At 36.0% G+C, this 18,770-nt stretch overlaps 1 protein-coding gene across 4 annotated transcripts in view; it reads left to right on the top strand.

The window, feature by feature from the left end:
* Positions 1–18,127, top strand: part of cabp1b (calcium binding protein 1b) — a 33,590-nt gene extending 15,463 nt beyond the window's left edge. Inside the window, exons 1-8 of one of the 4 annotated variants that reach the window (XM_067397568.1) lie at positions 329–1,363; positions 7,526–7,684; positions 9,996–10,026; positions 11,075–11,218; positions 11,315–11,424; positions 13,216–13,290; positions 13,381–13,453; positions 17,093–18,127. In XM_067397568.1, the coding sequence (XP_067253669.1) occupies positions 1,235–1,363; positions 7,526–7,684; positions 9,996–10,026; positions 11,075–11,218; positions 11,315–11,424; positions 13,216–13,290; positions 13,381–13,453; positions 17,093–17,118 (747 nt within the window). In that variant the 5' untranslated portion in view covers positions 329–1,234 and the 3' untranslated portion in view covers positions 17,119–18,127. Of the gene's footprint in view, positions 1–328; positions 1,364–7,525; positions 7,689–9,995; positions 10,027–11,074; positions 11,219–11,314; positions 11,425–13,215; positions 13,291–13,380; positions 13,454–17,092 lie in introns of those variants that run through there. The other 3 variants (XM_067397569.1, XM_067397566.1, XM_067397567.1) reach the window with 3 other exon arrangements.
* Positions 18,128–18,770: the final 643 nt, after the last annotated feature.

Consider the following 18,770-nt stretch of genomic DNA (forward strand, 5'->3'; position numbering starts at 1 on the left):
TTACTTAGAATTTGAAGACGATAATCAATATATTGGCAAATATTAGATATCAATCTACATTTCTAGTGGTTAAGTACAAACGTTAGCGTCTTGGCAGAAAGTCTCCATTTAAAGGGATAGTTCACCCAAAAATGAAAATTTTGTCATTACTTACTCACCCTCAAGTTGTTCCAAACCAACAGTTGATGGTAGCCATTGACTTCCATAGTATTTTTTTCCCCTACTATAAGTCTATGGCTACCGTCAACTGTTTGGTTATCCATATTCTTCAAAATTTCTTCTTTTGTGTTCAGCAGAAGAAAGAAACTCATAAGGGGTGAGTAAATGATAACAAAATTTCATTTTTGGGTGAACTATCCCTTTAATTTCCTGCTGTCTAGGAGCGTCATTTAAGGTTAAAGGTCTTATCTTGTCATTTTTCTTGTTTCCTATGAACACAGAGAGATGTTGAAAGAGAAAGAGTGAGGTGAGAGTGGCCTAAACAGGAAACCATTGGGTTCAGTGGGTGAGTGCCAACTCAGCAGGTGAATTCTGGGAAGGGCTTCCTGTTCTCCCCTAATAACTTGCTGTGGCCTTCGTCCGGTGCTCTGCGATTTGGCAGCCTTGGCGCACTCGTGCCTGGTGCGTCACAACCTCACCTTTTCACATGCGGCTTTTGTGTTTTGACGTCCGGTCTTTGATCTGAACACTGCCCCTCGTAGCTGGGCGGCACGACTACAAGTGTGTGTATTTTTAGCTCTGTAGCCCAACATCCGTATGTGTGTAATCGACTGTGTTCGTACACGCACGCTCATGAGTGTGTGTGTTTTTGGATTAGTGTCTTCAGCATCTTGCTCGGGGGAAGGTGATACGCTCGTCCGTGCGAGCCTCTTTGTCTGTTTTCGCCTTGTTTGGATGGACGGTTTTAAAACTGAGCAGCTGAGAGTGAGGGAGAGAGAGAAAGAGGGAGGGAAATGAGTGGAAAAGAGAGAGTGGGGGAAACGAAGGGAGGGTGAAAGGGAGAGAAAGAGAGTGCAAGCAAGTGAACAAGCAATCTTGGCTTTTCTCTTCTGAGCAGCCCTTCACACTGAGACACATGTCTCCTTTTTCTGATCCCTCCATCCACTTCTTCTCTCCTCCCTTACTGTCACCTTGACATCCTGCGTCGCCACCCCTGGATCATCTACATCCCCTAAAATCCATCTTTGCTAGAAGATAAGCCTGCAGACCTCATCTCACCATCTGTAATCCATGCATGGAGACATGTGGATGCATGCATATGTGTGCATGCGGCCGCATTGACTCTCAAGCGCGCAAAATTAGCAGAAGGGACTTTACTATGGGAAACTGTGTTAAATCGCCACTTAAGAATTTCTCCAAGAAGGTAAGATGTTCTTTCTGATAGCTAAGAGTGTTTGTGTGGGTTACGGACTCGACCCAGACCTGGACTGTGTTGCACGGACTGTCAGAGATGAGTTTAATAGCCATGCTCTGAATTCCACTGAGTGTAGCTGTATACAGTACCTTTGTGGTAAATCTCAAAGAAACAGAATCTGGATTGACTGAACCTTATGAAATTGTTGAATTTCCTTTTTTGTATGCTAGAGAGAATTAGAAAACCTAATAAACCCTAAGAAACCAATCTGGAGTAGCAAAAAACATTACTGTGAAAAACTGACTTGTCCTGCATCAGGATGTTGGACGTTTAGTTGTCGTCTTTGACCTTGGAAGATGCTGGACATGTTCATGAATTAATATGTTTAAAGATATGCTAGATCACGCTGGCTTAATGTACCAGCAACGTGAGTTACGTAATTAGATTACTTTTTTCAAGTAGTGAAGTATTACTTTTAAATTTACAACTACATATCTGAGTTTCTTTTTCAAATAAGTTACTTTGTTTTCCCATTTATTGACTGACAGCTCTCCTGTCCTCATGTTGAGAGAAATGGGGAGTAAGTGCAGAGGTGTTATGTGCGCTGTCTGAACATGATGGTTATCCTACACTAGTTCTAGGCTAAATGTGAGCATACATTTACCCATTTGCTTCTTCTCCTGCGTCCTATTCTTCTGTATTCCTGAATGGCAGCAGCTGAAAGTCTTGTTTGTTTGAGCTGCGCCCTCTACTGTACAGGCGTAGATTTGCATTTCCTTTCATTTATTTTTGCCAAACAAACAAACAGCCCAGATGAGAAAAGCTAACTCAAAAGTAACCTAACACATTCCTTTCCATAAAAAGTAACTACATAATTAGTTACTTTTTTAGGGAGTAATGCAATATTGTAATGCATTACTTTTAAAAGTAACTTTCCCCAACTCTGACCAGCAATGTAACTGCGTTTAATGAGATAAAACCCTAAAGTTCTTGACAATGACATCTAAAGATGCTGTTCTGAAAGTTCTTCTCAATCATCTCTAGATGACTTGGAATGTGTACGCTCGAGGATTAGCGTGAGATATCATGCGCTGGCACCTGCTAAGAGCCCAATGGCACAGGTATCTTCGGAAGAACGTATGAGCTGGCACCTTACAGACTTGGCAACAGATGGAGTGTGAAGGTCATGTGCAAATAGAGGCGAGATACAATGCATATGTTTGCACAGACACATATGCATCATGCAACCATTAGAGCGTGACCAGTATTGTCATAGGCTTCATGGCGAGATCTTCAGTATATGAGGCCAAATGAGACTGCTGTTTGTGTATACCTCAATCTTGCCCAGCAGTAGGATGCAGATTACTTTAGCCACATGTGGTAGGAAAGGAACAGGAAGAGGGAGAAATAAAATCTTAAAACTCATTTTACTTACATAATCTATATTTGCAAGTAAAACAGGATATTCAGTGAGAAAAAGTGAGACTTTTGTCAATCAGGAATTGATTGGATCATAAAAAGTGAGCGAGTCATATAGCTGGAGGGGAGGAGTTAAGGGATTTATGACCATCTGAATGGAGATTCATTTCAGAGGCAGAGCAAGTTATTATATATTGATGAAAGATTATAATTGCTGCACCCCAATTCGTCTTCTTTTACTATGCCCTAAAAGGACATACTCTTACCTTAGCCCCGTTTCCACCACAGGAACTTCAACCTGATCTCATGGCAATTCGTACGTATTTTACGAGGTGGCTAATTCGTATGAATTCATACAACCTCACTCGTACGAATTCATATGTTTTTTGCTAAATCGTACATATTTTACAAGTTGACAAATTTGTATGAATTCATACGAATGACCTACCCCAAACCCCGCCCCTTAACCTACCCGTCATTGGGGTTTAGACAAATCATACAAGTGAGGTCGTACGAATTCATACAAATTAACCACCTCATAAAATACGCACGAATCGGTCGTGAGATAGCGTTGGGAACTTTCCCCAGGAACTATGGACTTTGGGATGGTACTTGGATCGTAGAGACCAGGGTCTAAATAATAAAGTTCTGGGTAAAAATTTCCCCCTCAGAATGTCCCTGCTCACGAGGCAGCACTTTTTCAAAGTTCAGGAACTTTCGGGGTTGGGACTTGGGCACTATTTTCTGATTGGTTAAGTTCATGCAGCATTTTGATTGGTTGAGTCCATGCAGCATTTTATTTCAACCATCATTTGTGCATGCAGTAAGAGTTGTTTGCCTTTTGAATCATCAATGGAGTTTAAAAATAGAACCGATGGGCTGATGACAAGGTTCAGGTTTTATTAAGCTTATATGCAGAGTACTAAATCCAGCGGGAACTGGAAAGTCGGTAGGCTTTTGTGAAGAAAAAGTACATACTTATGAGTTTTGGAACATACTGTGCCATGTCTAAATTTGCATCCTGTCACAGTAAAACAGTTATTTTAGTATTGTTTATATACAGTTACAGTTTTAATTAATATTTTGAATTAGCTTTTATTTTTATATTTTCATTTTTTATTTTAATTTGTTACATTTTTAGTAATTTTCTTATGTGCTTTTGTCATGTTATTGTTTTTTTATATTTAAATATTACTATTTAGGTTAATTTATTTTTTAATTTGTGTTTTAGTTTTTATTTATTTACATTTTAATGCTTTTTTGTTTAGTTTTTACATTTTTCATCTAATTTATTTTATGTTTTATTTCAAATAACAAAAACATTTTTAATAGTTACAATAGTTATTATACAATAATAACTGCAGTATACTGGCCTGTCAGTCATCTTGTCACAGTTAACGTCCTCATACACACACTCCGCATTTCAGCAATTCTTCCAACCGTATTGGAAGAGAAAATAAGTAGCACGTTGATCTGCCACTCGTGGGTCTTTCGTGTGGAAAACTCTCCTCATGTTTTTTACATAATGATGCATTTAAAAGTTAATGGCCAAACATATCTTTATAAAAGTTCACAATGTTGTTGCAGATGAATTCAATATTTTTCCATCAGGTTAAATTATTAATCAAACCCCAGCCTCACTTATCCGTCGTGTTTGTAGTTTTTGAACACTTTTTATTTGCGTTTGCAGTTCTGAACCAAAAAGCACAATGGGTTGTGTGCAATATTAGCCATTAGAGCGTACATGGATCTGCACTTTGAATTTCCACCAGAAGTGGTAGACCATCCATGTACTTTCAGGACACTCATTTCAACACACTGCGATTTGGGACACACTGTATTTATAGTTTTTTTTCTTTGGAATAATGTGCGCACAATAAGACCTGGAACTTGATTCATGTTGACTCGAAGGTCATACGCTCAGTACTAGCTAATGATTAAATAATTTAAATAACATGAGTGATAATTGATCACTATAAATACAAACATATATGGTTTCAGAACATTTCAGTAGCTGTTTCTCGATAAGCACTCTGTTTAGCTGTTAGATGACGTCGGTCTTCTCTTTAATTAACCCGTGGGTCTGTCAGTAATTGGGGAGATGCTCTTTGTGTGTTTGTGAGTTATATTCCACGTGCTCTTCACCTCCTCTGCCTGTCTGCTAATTGGTCATTATAATGTGCTGGCTGACTGGTTTCATTCTTATCCTGATTAGCCCTCCGCTAAACATGAGCAGTTTTACGTTCTCAAAACATACTAGGTTATTTGAGGATCTACTCTCATATAATGACGTTGGTTAGCCCACATCTTCACCCTTCAATGATCCTAACAATCATGATCAGTGAGTTTCATTTATGAGAACAAGCCCATAACCACTTAATTTGCTTTTAAAATGTCGTAAGCTTAGTTTGATCATTTATTTTTATGGTAGCAATCAAATGGCATGGCATTGTGGCAGTGTGCCGCAAGGATGAAAGTGGATGAATTATTCAGTTTGAACGATATCTGATCTTAAAGGTTCTGTCAGTTGCTGAGTGGGAAGAGAGAATAGAGGGCAAAGTCTGGAACAATGTGATTTACCCAAATCATGTTCCTGGATCAACAGCCTTTGTTGGTGTTGGAACAACATTCCTGTCAAACAACCATATCCCTAATGGTGCATTTCATGCAAACTCTATATCTAACTCTATATATACCCTATATCTCTGGATTCTGAATATATGTATGCATAGAAAGTATATGTATATAGAAAGAATTCTTGCACACTTTAATGTAGGAACTTTGACATATTTGCTACATTTACAATCACACCCTTTTTTTTACAAGAACGCTACATTTTTTGATGTGCGTTTTTATATGTCACAAGCTTCAAATCAGACTTGATTATTTTTGACATGCACACACTGCACAAATACAGAGTTTCCCGTTGTTGTTTCGGGTCCTAATTATGAGACGAAGAGCACATGAAGCTTTGTGCCATGCTGCTTACATTTATAAAGCAGTGAAAACAGCCCTTCCCACATCTGTGGATGAGAGTCCGAAGCAAGGACTGGTGGGACAACTTTGTCCTACACCACTTCACAGATAATGGGTGGCAGGAGAATTTTAGAATGACACGACAAACATTTATGACACTATGGCCCTATCAAGTAGACAAGGGAGACACATTCCTGTTTACACCTGGTGTTTTATTTGTCCTCTGTTGACCGCTTCTGTCCTTATTACTTCGAGTGGAGGGTTTAAGGGCGGGTCCCTCTGATTTTGTCAAAACACCAGCAGGAGGGTTAAATGTCGTCCACGGGGATTCATTGCTTCCTTTTCGTGTTTCGAAAAAAAACTTTCTGCTTCAGCCCAGCAAAACTTAAATGCCATCTGACCAGTCCACTTACCAATAACATGTCCCACAATGATTACATATTAGGTCAGTAGGCAGTCGTTAGTGGCTGTTTGAATGCATTCGAATGTCTACACCATAGATATATATACATAGATGCCTCATTATCGGCTGTTTTTATGGGACTCCATACATAAGCCGTCTGCCATATCGGAATGGTCAAAGCCGGTCAGTGAACATTCGAGAGAAAGATGATTGTGTGTCTGCAACCATAGTTAGACACATATAAATATCTATTTATGCAATACACTTCAGCAGGTCATTTTGCAAAATTAACACAATACAATAACATGAAAGCATCAGCAAAGACGACATAAAAAGTTACTATAGTTTAAAAACCTGTAATATTGAGTTAATACATATAAAAACACTAATCACATAAACAATCTATGAAAGGTTATCCCATTTCTTAGGAAATTTAAATCTCTGATTTCACAATCAGAAGCTGCGCAATATTGTGGCATCATTGATTCTTACTGTGAGTGACGACATGTTGACTGTTCCAAGATGGCGGGTGCACTGATGTGTCTATAGTGTTTATAAATGGATTATTATGGTCCATGTGAACGCAGCTACTGATGCATTTTATTTGTTAAACTCTGTGGATCCCACTTTGTTCACATCATAAAACCTTAAAAATATGATTTAAATATTGTAATCATAAACTTGGCCATATTCAGCTTGATGTGGGAGTTTGGGGGTCAACTGAGATTTATATGTATGTTTTATAAATAATTTTCTTACACAAGTGAATAAGAGTGAAGAAAGTCTTGCTGTTGTGCAATATCCTTGCAGCACACAAGTATTAAAGTAAATATTGGACAGTTTTTTACAACATTTATATACATGGCCAAGATTTAGTTCACAATTGTACTGTCAATGAAAAATAGCAATAGAGCTTGACAGAAAATACCCAATTAGCACGTTTATAAAGAGACAGATTTGTGTGACTAAGCTACATTTCCCATCACCCTCTGTAGCAGCACAAGAAAGGCACCGATTAGAAAGGAAGAGAAATATGAAACTGTCAAGAGAATTAATTTTATTCCAACTACAATCTCATAAATAGGACCTTGATCTCATAAATAGGAGCTTCCCAGGAGAACCTGAATGCAAAAATGCTGCTCCAGTTGGGTAAATCACATTAAGTGCAGAGTCTCAGCTCACAGAAAGATACTAAAACAGTTTCAATTAATTTTCAACCAATCGCTTGACCCGACGGCTGACTGAATTGACTGACTGACCCATCCATCCATTGTGTCGGACAGACAACCGTGTAGTTTCTAATTGTGTCTTTACACCACGTTCCCTCTTCACTTACTTGTCCGGGGCTGTTGGGACATGATGGCTGCACTCAGGACCGGAAGCGCAGCTACAAAGCAGTGCAGTCATGTGAGGAAGGGGTGACATCTGGAGAGGCCCTCGCGGCCTTGGCTCAGAACTCAACATACATGCACAATGTGCTCGGGCCTGCCTGCATCTTCCTCCGCAAGGGCTTCGCTGAGAGCCGGAAGGCTGTACGTAAGTCTGGACATGCACATCTACACACACATATGATAATGCAAAACAACTTATATTCTCAAATTTCAGACTTCAGAAAAAACACACTATGCATATAATATTATATGAGGGGTTAAGTATAATCATCGTCACAAAATAAAGTTGCATTATCTTGAAAGAGTTTATTTTGCTATATCTACTGGCTGACTTTATGCTATCAAATAGATAAAAAATAATACACATTAAATATTAGTTTAAATATATATACAAATTGACCAAGGTTGTATATACAGTTTAGTCAGAATTACCAGAATCAAGCATTCCAAATTTAATCTGTACTCGGTATCCATAAAAATGGTAATCTCTAGTCAAAATACAGAGATCATCTGCAAATTGGTATTTGACATCCTTTTTCTGTGGTGTGACATGCTGTATTTTTAAACATTTTTATTGTGTAATTATTTATGTAAACAGCTTTTATCAGCTCACTGAGAGATTACATGGAATATTTGTAGTTAAAATGGACTAATGAAGGCAAAAAGTGTTTAAATTATGGGGGAAAGCACCTTATAAATGCAGCAGTGTTGTTGAATCTTTCGCGATACACACTCTAAAAAATAAAACATTGGTTCAACAAAAAAAAAAATATGTTAATGTTTTCCACTAGAATTTTTAACTTAAGCCAACTGGGAGAATTACATTAATTCAAAGCAATATTTTGAGTTAAGTAAGGTGAAGGCGTTTTTTTGCCACAATAAAAACACATTTCTAAGTAACATGAACTTAATAATTGTCAACATGAATGCAACTATTTAAGTTGATCCAACATAATGTTTTAAGTAAGGTGAAGACGCTTTTTGGACACAATGAAACACGTTTCTAAGTAACATGAACTTACCAAGCACCGCTTGTCACCTTGATGGTAAATCTCCAAAAACCCACATTAACAGAAACTCTTCTAAATTAACATAACAAAACACTAATTACTGCTAAATCTCCCTTACCATTAATCTTGTGCAAAAAACATTATATAACACTTAATTTTAGCATTTACTCTCCCTTTCAAGTGCCACGGGCAAAGCATGATGGGAAATATAAATCCCAGCCCAGTTTCACTTAACTTAAGTTCATCTAAATTAAAAGAAGTGTTCATACAACTCAAAACAATGAAACTCGTTTACACGTGAATTATTTATATCTCCCAATTCTGACTTTATAACATGCACTTGTGAGTTTATATCACGCAGTTCTGACTTTATAACATGCAATTGCGAGCCTACAAAATCACAATTCTGAGAAAAAAACGTCAGTCTTTTTTCCCTCATTTGGACTTTATAATACCCAATTGCAAGTGTATATCACAATTCTGAGAAAAAAGTCAGAATTGCACAATTTAAACTCACAATTGCAAGTTATAAAGTCAGAATTGGGAGATATAAATAATTCTTTTTTCTCACAAGTGCGCAATTACATTTTTATTTCATGTTTGAAGCAAGCTTTTATAGGTTCTTACTGGTTTGAATCAGTATGAAAATTTCTTCACTGAACAAACTTAATTTCTTCACATACATACATACATATATATATATATATATATATATATATATATATATATATATATATATATATATATATATATATATATATATATATATATATATATATATATATATATATATATATATATATATATTGGTTATGAACTATATTAATATACATAGTTTTTAAATATATACATGTGCAAAATATGGTACGCACTGATACCGTTTCGGGGTACTGTTTGCAGACAGTCATAAAGAAGCAGCACTACGTGCTTGGGGTTTATGTATGAACTGCAGGGATCTGCGTTCATTAGCCTCCGCAGGGGTCTTGGGTCAGGGTCACGTGATTGAGTTCTTCTGCAGGAGCTGAGCGAGTGTTTGGAGGTGAGCCCTGTGTGTGCTTGTGTGCGAGGAGATGTGTGGAACAGGGAATGCTGGGATCAAAGAAACTAACTACTTGAGCTGATTATGAGAGATCAATCCCGAGTTTTTATGTGCTGTTCCAAATGACTTAATCCAAATGGGAAGATCGAATTTAAAATCCAGACATTAATTCCGTTAGAGACGGGGGGAAACCCATGAAAAGGTTGGGTGTATTAGTTTACATGTGCCATTGTGATCCTTATGCTGTAATGAGTTTCTCTCTATAGCAGGAAATGGTGCGTTGAATTAAATGACTGTATTCTTTAGAGAGGGAGGAGGATACAGCTGACTTCTGGCATCAGTGGAACAAAACTGCACACATTTAAGTGGATTGTTGTTGATTACTTTGTTTATTTTGTTGCAGAACAGAGAGCTGAGACCAGAGGAAATGGATGGTAAGTTCTAGCTCATTGCTGTGTATATACAGTAGAAATATAAACACACAATGCTGGTCAAATATTTGTGTTCAGTGAGATTTTCTTTTAAATAAATTAATGCTGTTATTCAGCAAGGATGCATTAAATTGGTACAGAAAAGATATAGTAAAGACACTAGTACATACAATTCTGCAAAAGATGTTGTTCTTTTGAACTTTCTATTCATTAAGGAATTTTTTTAAGGAAAAAAAAAATATTAAGCAGCATTTTATTAAGCTGTTTTCATCGTTTATAATAATCAGAAATGTTTCTTGAGCTCCAAATCAGCATATCAGAATGATTTCTGAGGGATCATGTGACACTGAAGACTAATGATGCTGACAATTTGGCTTTGACATCACAGGAATAAATTGTGTGTGTGTGTGTGTACTTTCTTTTTACCCTAGTGAAAAGGACACTTGCATCTATAAAACATGAGATTATCTAAAACACTATTCTTCTGCTGCCTTGAAAACGCATGAAATGCAAATCTAGAGTTTTTGAATATTCAACATTCAAACCTTTAATTCCATAAGCATCTTTCATAAAGCCTTTTAACAAAGATTATCTCACCCTCTGTTCCCTGGGAATGCATTATAAATAGAAGCCATTCATAGTAAACATGCAAATATTAGGTCGATTGTATGATATTAAATGAAACTGAACAAGAGTCTGCAGAATATTAAGTGTTTTGATCACATACATGTCATTTCTGGCTTTTTCAAATTCTGGATATGAAATTTCGCAGCATACTCCAATATAATGACAATTGTTCCATTTTAATTTGAAGAGCTTTTATTTCATTTTGAGATGAAAGGGTTTGCAATAAAGTATTTTGTTACAAGTGTTTTGGTCATTCGTAGATGCATTGTTGTGCTGTGTTGTAAGTGCTTTGTCTTCAGAATTGTTTTCAAAGCAGAGTGCATGAGGGAAGCATAAATGTATTATAAAATATTATTTTTTCATCATCTCCGACTCCCTCTCAACTGTCCTCTTTTTTTCCCTGACCTGGTTTCTATCTTCACAGAGCTACGAGAAGCCTTCAAAGAGTTTGATAAAGACAAAGACGGCTTCATTGGCTGCAAAGACCTGGGGAACTGCATGAGAACCATGGGATACATGCCCACTGAGATGGAGCTCATCGAACTGAGCCAGCAGATCAACATGAACCGTAAGCAACGACAAATCAAGTTTTGTTCAACATACATTGCTCTATTTGATGCTGCCTAGGAAGTTCCTAAGTTTTGTAACATTCTCTGTCTTATAGTCGGGGGACATGTGGATTTTGAGGACTTCGTAGAGTTGATGGGCCCCAAACTTCTGGCTGAGACGGCAGATATGATCGGAGTAAAGGAACTGAGAGATGCTTTCAAAGAGGTGAGTGAGGTAGTGATCACAATTTGGGGAAATAATCAAATTGTGATTTTTCTTATAAAAATTGTGATTGTGATTTAAAATGCGATTTTTAAAAACATTCCAGCTTTGCTTGTTTGTATAGGGCCAGAATTTTGTAATTATGTATCAGTATGGCTATAAAATTATAATAATAATTGTTTTTTAAAAATTGCTCAATAAAAATGAAATAAGAAATATTAATAAAATGTGCAGTGAAGTATTTAAGAAAAGTAATATAATAACTGTAAAAATCAAATTGCATTTTTCTGATAAAAACTAATAACTGTAAAAATCAAATTGCATTTTTCTGATAAAAACTTACAAAATGCAATTAAAAAAAAAATTCCAAGTTTGCTGTGTTTGTTTGTAGGGCTGCACAGTTGACACAATAAATTATTATTATAATTATTATTATTATTAATATTAATTTATAGCATATAATAATATTAATATTATCATCATTTGTATTATTATTATTATTATTATACAATTACTAAATAAAAACAAAAAAATAAATATTACTATTGTAAAACTACACTGCACAATAAAAAATGTAGCATTAAAAAAATAATATGATAATAATTTTATTTTGCATTACAGCTGTAAAAATCAAATGGCAATTTTGCAAAATTTTGTGATTATATATCTGTATGGCTATAAATAATAATATTTTTTATTGTTATTAATATATTTATGATTATAATTATTATTAATATGCAATTATTATTATATAAAAAATACTAAACAAAAACAAAATAAGAAATATCACTATTGTAATATTTCACTGCACAATAAAAAATAGAGCATTTAAGAAAAATAATATGATAATAATTATTTTATTTTCATCACAACTGTAAAAATAAAAAATAAAAAGCTGATAAAATTGTGGTTGTAGTTTAAAATATCATTCTAAAAAAATTCCAGGTCTGCTGTGCTTGACAGTTGCACAATTTGGCCAAAATGTGGCTATAAATAATAATAATAATAATAATAATAATAATAATAATTAAATAAAAAATACATTAAAATTACTAAAAAATAAAAATATGAGTATATTGTATATACTATTTTACATTTCTCTGCACAATAAAAAAACATTTAAAAAAAATTATATAATAATTATTTTATCGTTATTTAAAAATAAATCCCAGGTTTGCTGTGTTTGTTTGTAGGGCTGCAAAATTTGTCCAAATTTGTGTATATATCTGTATGGCTATAAATAATAATAATTATTATTATTATTAATTAAATAAAAAATACAAAAAAATAAATAAAAATATTACTATTGTTATATTTCACTGTACAGTACTATTATCTTCATTTTCAAATGTTAAACCATCAAACTTTTATTTTGATGGAAAACCTCAGGCAAACATTGCAAACACCAGCAGATGATGAGCTGCTCGTGTGTAAGAACACAGTGTCACGCCTCAAACTGAAACATGTAGTGCATACTGTATACTTATTTAATTAAATAGCAGCCTTTGCGTTTTGAAAATCGCACGCCATATGATGATTTTGATTTTATTTCAATTAATAATGCAGCCATAATGTGAAGGGTGGCAGGTGATGCGACACAGCATAACAATAGCTCACAAATAAAATGGCAGAAAATTGAAAATAAGGGGTAAATGAAGAAATAACATTAGCAAATAGCAAAAAACATGTACCATTTCTGGGTAGAACATAGTAATAATTTGGCATAATTTGCATCCAGACATTCTCGAGAACATTTAAACCTCTAAACACTCTTCTTTTGTTCTCTTCTCTCAGTTTGACACCAACGGAGACGGTCAGATCAGTACAGCAGAACTAAGAGAGGCAATGAAGAAACTGCTGGGCCAGCAGGTGCTGTTATTTACCATGCTGAACCATCTGAAAGCTTTTAGCTCTCATCCAATTCTCCTTTCATCGTTTTATTGATTCTCTTTCCTTCAGGTGGGTCACAGAGATTTGGAGGACATACTGCGGGACATCGATTTAAACGGAGACGGGCACGTCGACTTTGAAGGTGAGCAACCTTGTGTTGATTTTTGCACTGTTAATTAGTAATGCTAATTTCACTGCTGCATATTGCTGCGTGAATCCGTTTATGCAGCCCAGGAGAAAATGATCACAATTATCTGTCCACAATAATCCAAAAAATATTAGATTCACGTTCCCTCAGTGTCTCTCGTCCATATTTTGGAATCTGCAGTAAAATTTAATTATGTTAAGTAATAATGCCAGGGTTTAATCCCAAATTTAATTATCTTTTTGTTCTCAAAGTTATTAAAGTATAGCAATCAACCTTTTTGAAAGTACTTAAACAGGACATTTCATGAGGGAAAACAGATTTTCCTTATGCTTTTAGAATGAAAATTACCTAGACGTCCTCTAACGTTCACAGCCCAAACTTCTTTCAGAGAGAAAATGGAAGAAACCTTGCCTAACATTAGTAGACTTCAGGGGAAAATGCGATGCAAAATATAGAATATGCAAAAAAACGACTGAGACGAACGATCCCTATTTTTGGATCTATTATTATATATTTTGGTGCCTCTTGCTGTGAGCCGCGGTGTCACACAGTTTAGCTGCTATTGAATCTCATCATGGTGAAGGCGGTAAAGTGACAGTAGTAGAGCTGTCAACCAGATTATCTCTTAACCACGGGATTATTTCACCTCTCAGATTAACCACGTGCTAAAAGAGCATGAAAACGGGAAGGACAAAAATAGCTAGCACTGCTACTCCAGTTGACGTCCGGAGGTGTGACAGTTGAACGTCCTCTTGCTGTATTTTGAGCTCAGGCTAACTTTGACTCATCCGAGGTCAATAGTACGTTTATTTTTTGTGCAAAGGATTTTTATAAAGCAAGAATTTATAGATCAGTGCTTCCCAAATGATGGGTTGTGAGCCAAAACTGGGTCACAGACAGCAAGGGAAAACAATGGCAAATGTAAAAATAATACAAGGCAACTAATAATAATAATAATCATGCTTAGTTTAGACAGCAAAATTAATAGACATATCAAGTTTAATAACAGCATTTATTTGAAATAGAAATCTTTAGTATCGTTATAAATATCTTTACTGTCACTTTTGATCAGTGTAATGTATCAATGCTCAACAAAAGTATTAAAGGTGCCATCGAATTGAAAATTGAATTTATCTTGGCATAGTCAAATAACAAGAGTTCAGTACATGGAAATGACATACAGTGAGTCTCAAACTCCATTGTTTCCTCCTTCTTATATAAATCTAATTTTTTTAAAAGACCTCCGAAGAACAGGCGAATCTCAACATAACACCGACTGTTACGTAACAGTCAGGATCATTAATATGTACGCCCCCAATATTTGCATATGCCAGCCCATGTTCAAGGCATTACACAAGGGCAGCCAGTAGTAACGTCTGGATCTGTGCACAGCTGAATCATCAGACTAGGTAAGCAAGCAAGAACAATAGCGAAAAATGGCAGATGGAGCAATAATAACTGACATGATCCATGATATCATGATATTTTTAGTGATATTTGTAAATTGCCTTTCTAAATATTTCGTTAGCATGTTGCTAATGTATTGTTAAATGTGGTTAAAGTTACCATCGTTTCTTACTGTATTCACAGAGACAAGAGCCGTCGCTATTTTCATTTTTAAACACTTGCAGTCTGTATAATTCATAAACACAACTTCATTCCTTATAAATCTCTCCAACAGTGTGTAATGTTAGCTTTAGCCACGAAGCACTATCAAACTCATTCAGAATCAAATGTAAACATCCAAATAAATACTAACGCGATTAGACATGCTGCATGACGAACACTTTGTAAAGATCCATTTTGAGGGTTATATTAGCTGTGTGAACTTTGTTTATGCACTGTTTAAGGCAGTGCCAGCTCCGTGGGCGGGGAACGTGAGCATTTAAAGGGGCCGCAGCCTAAATCGGCTCATATTTAATGATGCCCCAAAATAGGCAGTTAAAAAAACAAAATCTATGGAGTATTTTGAGTTGAAACTTCACAGACACATTCAGGGGACACCGTAGACTTATATTACATCTTTTAAAAAGACGTTCTACGGCACCTTTAATTTCTTTTCAAAACCTTTATTACCTCACTCTGGCTCCAAATTGAATAGTGTGTGTCTTTATTAGTTACACCTTGCTAGTACCGGATTGGACCAATTTTGCCTTCAGAACTGCCTTAATTCTTCATGGTAGAGATTCAACAAGATGCTGGAAACATTCCTCAGAGATTTTGGTCCATATTGACATGATATCTTCACACAATTGCTGCAGATTTGTCAGCTGCACATCCATGATGTGAATCTCCCGTTCCACGACACCCCAAAGCTGCTCTATTGGATTGAGATCTGGTAACTGTGGAGACTATTTGAGTCTAGTGAACTCATTGTCATGTTCAAGAAACCAGCAGTGTTGGGGAAAGTTACTTTTAAAGGTAATGAGTTACAATATTGCGCTACTCCCTAAAAATAATAACCATCATGTTCAGACACACAACAACTCTGCACTTACTCCTGATTTCTCACCATGAGGACAGGAGAGCTGTCAGTCAATACATGGGAAAACAAAGTAACTTGCATTACTTATTTGAAAAAGAAACTCAGATATTATTGTACAGTAAATGTACAAGCATTTACTCATTACTTGAAAAAAGTAATCTAATTATGTAACTCAAGTTACTCGTAATGCGTTACACTGAAAACCAGTTTTAGATGATTTGAGTTTTGTGATATGGCATGTTATTCTGCTGGAAGCAGATGATGGGTAAACTGTGTTCATAAAGGGATGAATGGTCAGCAACAATTCAAGTAGGCTGTTGTGTTTATGCTCAATTGGTACTAAGAGGCCCAAAGAGTGCAAAGAAAATCTCCTCAACACCATTTCACCACTACCACCAGCCTGAACTGTTGATACAAGACAGGATGGATTCATGCTTTCATATTGTTTACACCAAATTCTGACCTTAGAAATTGATATTCATCTGACCAGGCAATGTTTATTCTAGTCTCCTATTGTCCAGTTTTAGTGACCACATGTGAATTGTAGCCTCAGTTTGCTGTTCTCAGCTGACAGGAGTGTCACTGATGTGTCTTCTGCTGCTGCAGCCCACCTGCTTCAAGGTTCGACGTGTTGTGTGTTCAGAAATGCTCTTCTAAAACCTTGGTTGTAACAAGCAGTTATTTGAGTTACTGTTACCTTTCTATCAGCTGGAACCAGTCTGATCATTCTCCTCTGAGCTCAGGCATCAACAAGGCATTCTTGCCCACAGAACTGCTGCTCTCTGGGTATTTTCTCTTTTCTGACCAATCTAGTGAATTACAGTGAATTACAATGGTGTTTGCAATGGGCTGTTTACATCAATCTTGCCTCATAAAAGCATTCTGAGGTGGAAATACATTTTCAGACTCAGCCGAACGCATGAGCGCTCTTCTTCGTGAGCATTTGAGTGTGTGGTTAGAAACTAGCCTAGAGCACCATCTGCTGTTCAAAACTAAGCTCAGAAACGATTCAATAGAGAATCACAATGCATTCGGAAAATCTCAGAATCGATCCATACACACACACACACACACACACACACAGTTTATAGGACCTGTTGAGTATTTCAGTGTTAAATTCAACCAATTTCTGGTCTTTCTTATTTCAGAATTTGTGCGAATGATGTCTCGCTAGAGGAAAGGTGGACAAACCCCATCAAAAACTGGATCTCCTGTGCTCCGACATAGGAAGAGGAGGATAGAAGAGGTGAAGAGGAGAAGAAAGATTATGATGAAATGGGAGCAGCCTCACATGAGGAACTTCTGAAATATGACCTCTGACCTCAAAGCACAAATGAAAGAGCTGCACTATAGCCCTCCATGACAGCTTTCATGAAGCCAACAGTGGTAATGAGAGGATGCCTCACTAATACTGTGATATATATTTGTGTAACAGGTTTTTTTACCCCATAAAAAGCCTGTGAGGGGTCTGATGCAAAAACCGGCCCGAGAGCAACCTTTCAAAAGAGCGAGTGATCAAACTGCTCAGCTAATAAGCATCAAAGTATCCAGTGCTATAATTTACTGGCATCTCACACCTGACAGTATGGTGCATCAAATTGCAATAACATTGCTGATTCATTAAGCTATTTATTAATATTTGTAAACTGTAGAGAGATGAGTGTGTAGAGTTTCCCTTTAAAAGACTCTGGCTGTTTTACAGTAGCCTATGATATATTAGATTATCACAAAGATTTTATTTTATATATCAATGTACTGGGAAATGCTGGAAATCTTTGCTATCAATCATTTGCTATTTATTGTATACATCGGACCTATGCACTACTGTATGTCTGGACATATTTTTTGAAATGTTGAGAAAGATTTGCCATAAAGAACTGCCCTTGTTTGCACATTGTCTTGCATGAATGCTAGTGCTGATACGATTACGAGTCAACACAGCGGAGTAGCCTACCATAAGCATACTTTGTGTAGTTTGTCCTGTATTTAAATGTTGCGAGTTCAGTTAACAGATGAGCGTCTTTGACCTTAATTCACTATTTGAGAGTGTGTGTGTGTGTGTGTGTGTGTGAGAGAGAGGTTGGATTTCGTGTATCTTATTTGTGTGATTTCAAGTTTGTCTTAACTGAGTTATTCTATGCATGCCAAAACAACTTTTTGTAGAGTGTAGATTTCATTAAAGAGTTGTGCAATCAAAGTGTTCGTTTTTAACGTGTATTCTTCAGACACCAAGACTAAACAATGGTAATGACTCACATGTAACATCGCAAACAGACACATTTTATATCAAACAATAAGCCATACATATATAGACGGTGCAATCCATTTTTTGTTTGTTATAATATATTTTATTTCAAATGCAATAAACTAGTTACGTTGAGCCATGTGTTTGTTATCTGATGATGCATATAGTAGAGTTCCAGCTCCAGCATCTGGCCAGAGATGGTTCTGCAGTATGTCAGGCATGTATTTCAACCTTAGACTTATTTTAGACTTACGAATGTCAGTTTCACAATGCTCTCAGTAATAGGATTTAAATATTTTTTTTTTTAGAAATCCAGATTGGACCATAAAAAAACACTAAATTTACCGTTTGTAAGGAAAAATATGTTGTATAAACTTTCAAAACATAAACTCCTAAGCACAATTTTCACAGTTTCCCTAGATGCTTTAATTTATAGTGAGAAAATATGGAGAATTCTGTTAATTTTGTGTCATGAACATTCCCAGCTAACAAAAATAAGTTCTTAGAATGTTTTGTTAACATTCCCATTAGTTCACACAAAACTGGCATTTCTGTCATTAATTACTCACCCTCATGTCGTT

The sequence above is a fragment of the Chanodichthys erythropterus genome, chromosome 10 (genome assembly GCF_024489055.1).
Source record: "Chanodichthys erythropterus isolate Z2021 chromosome 10, ASM2448905v1, whole genome shotgun sequence".
Classification (NCBI taxonomy): Eukaryota; Metazoa; Chordata; class Actinopteri; order Cypriniformes; family Xenocyprididae; genus Chanodichthys; species Chanodichthys erythropterus.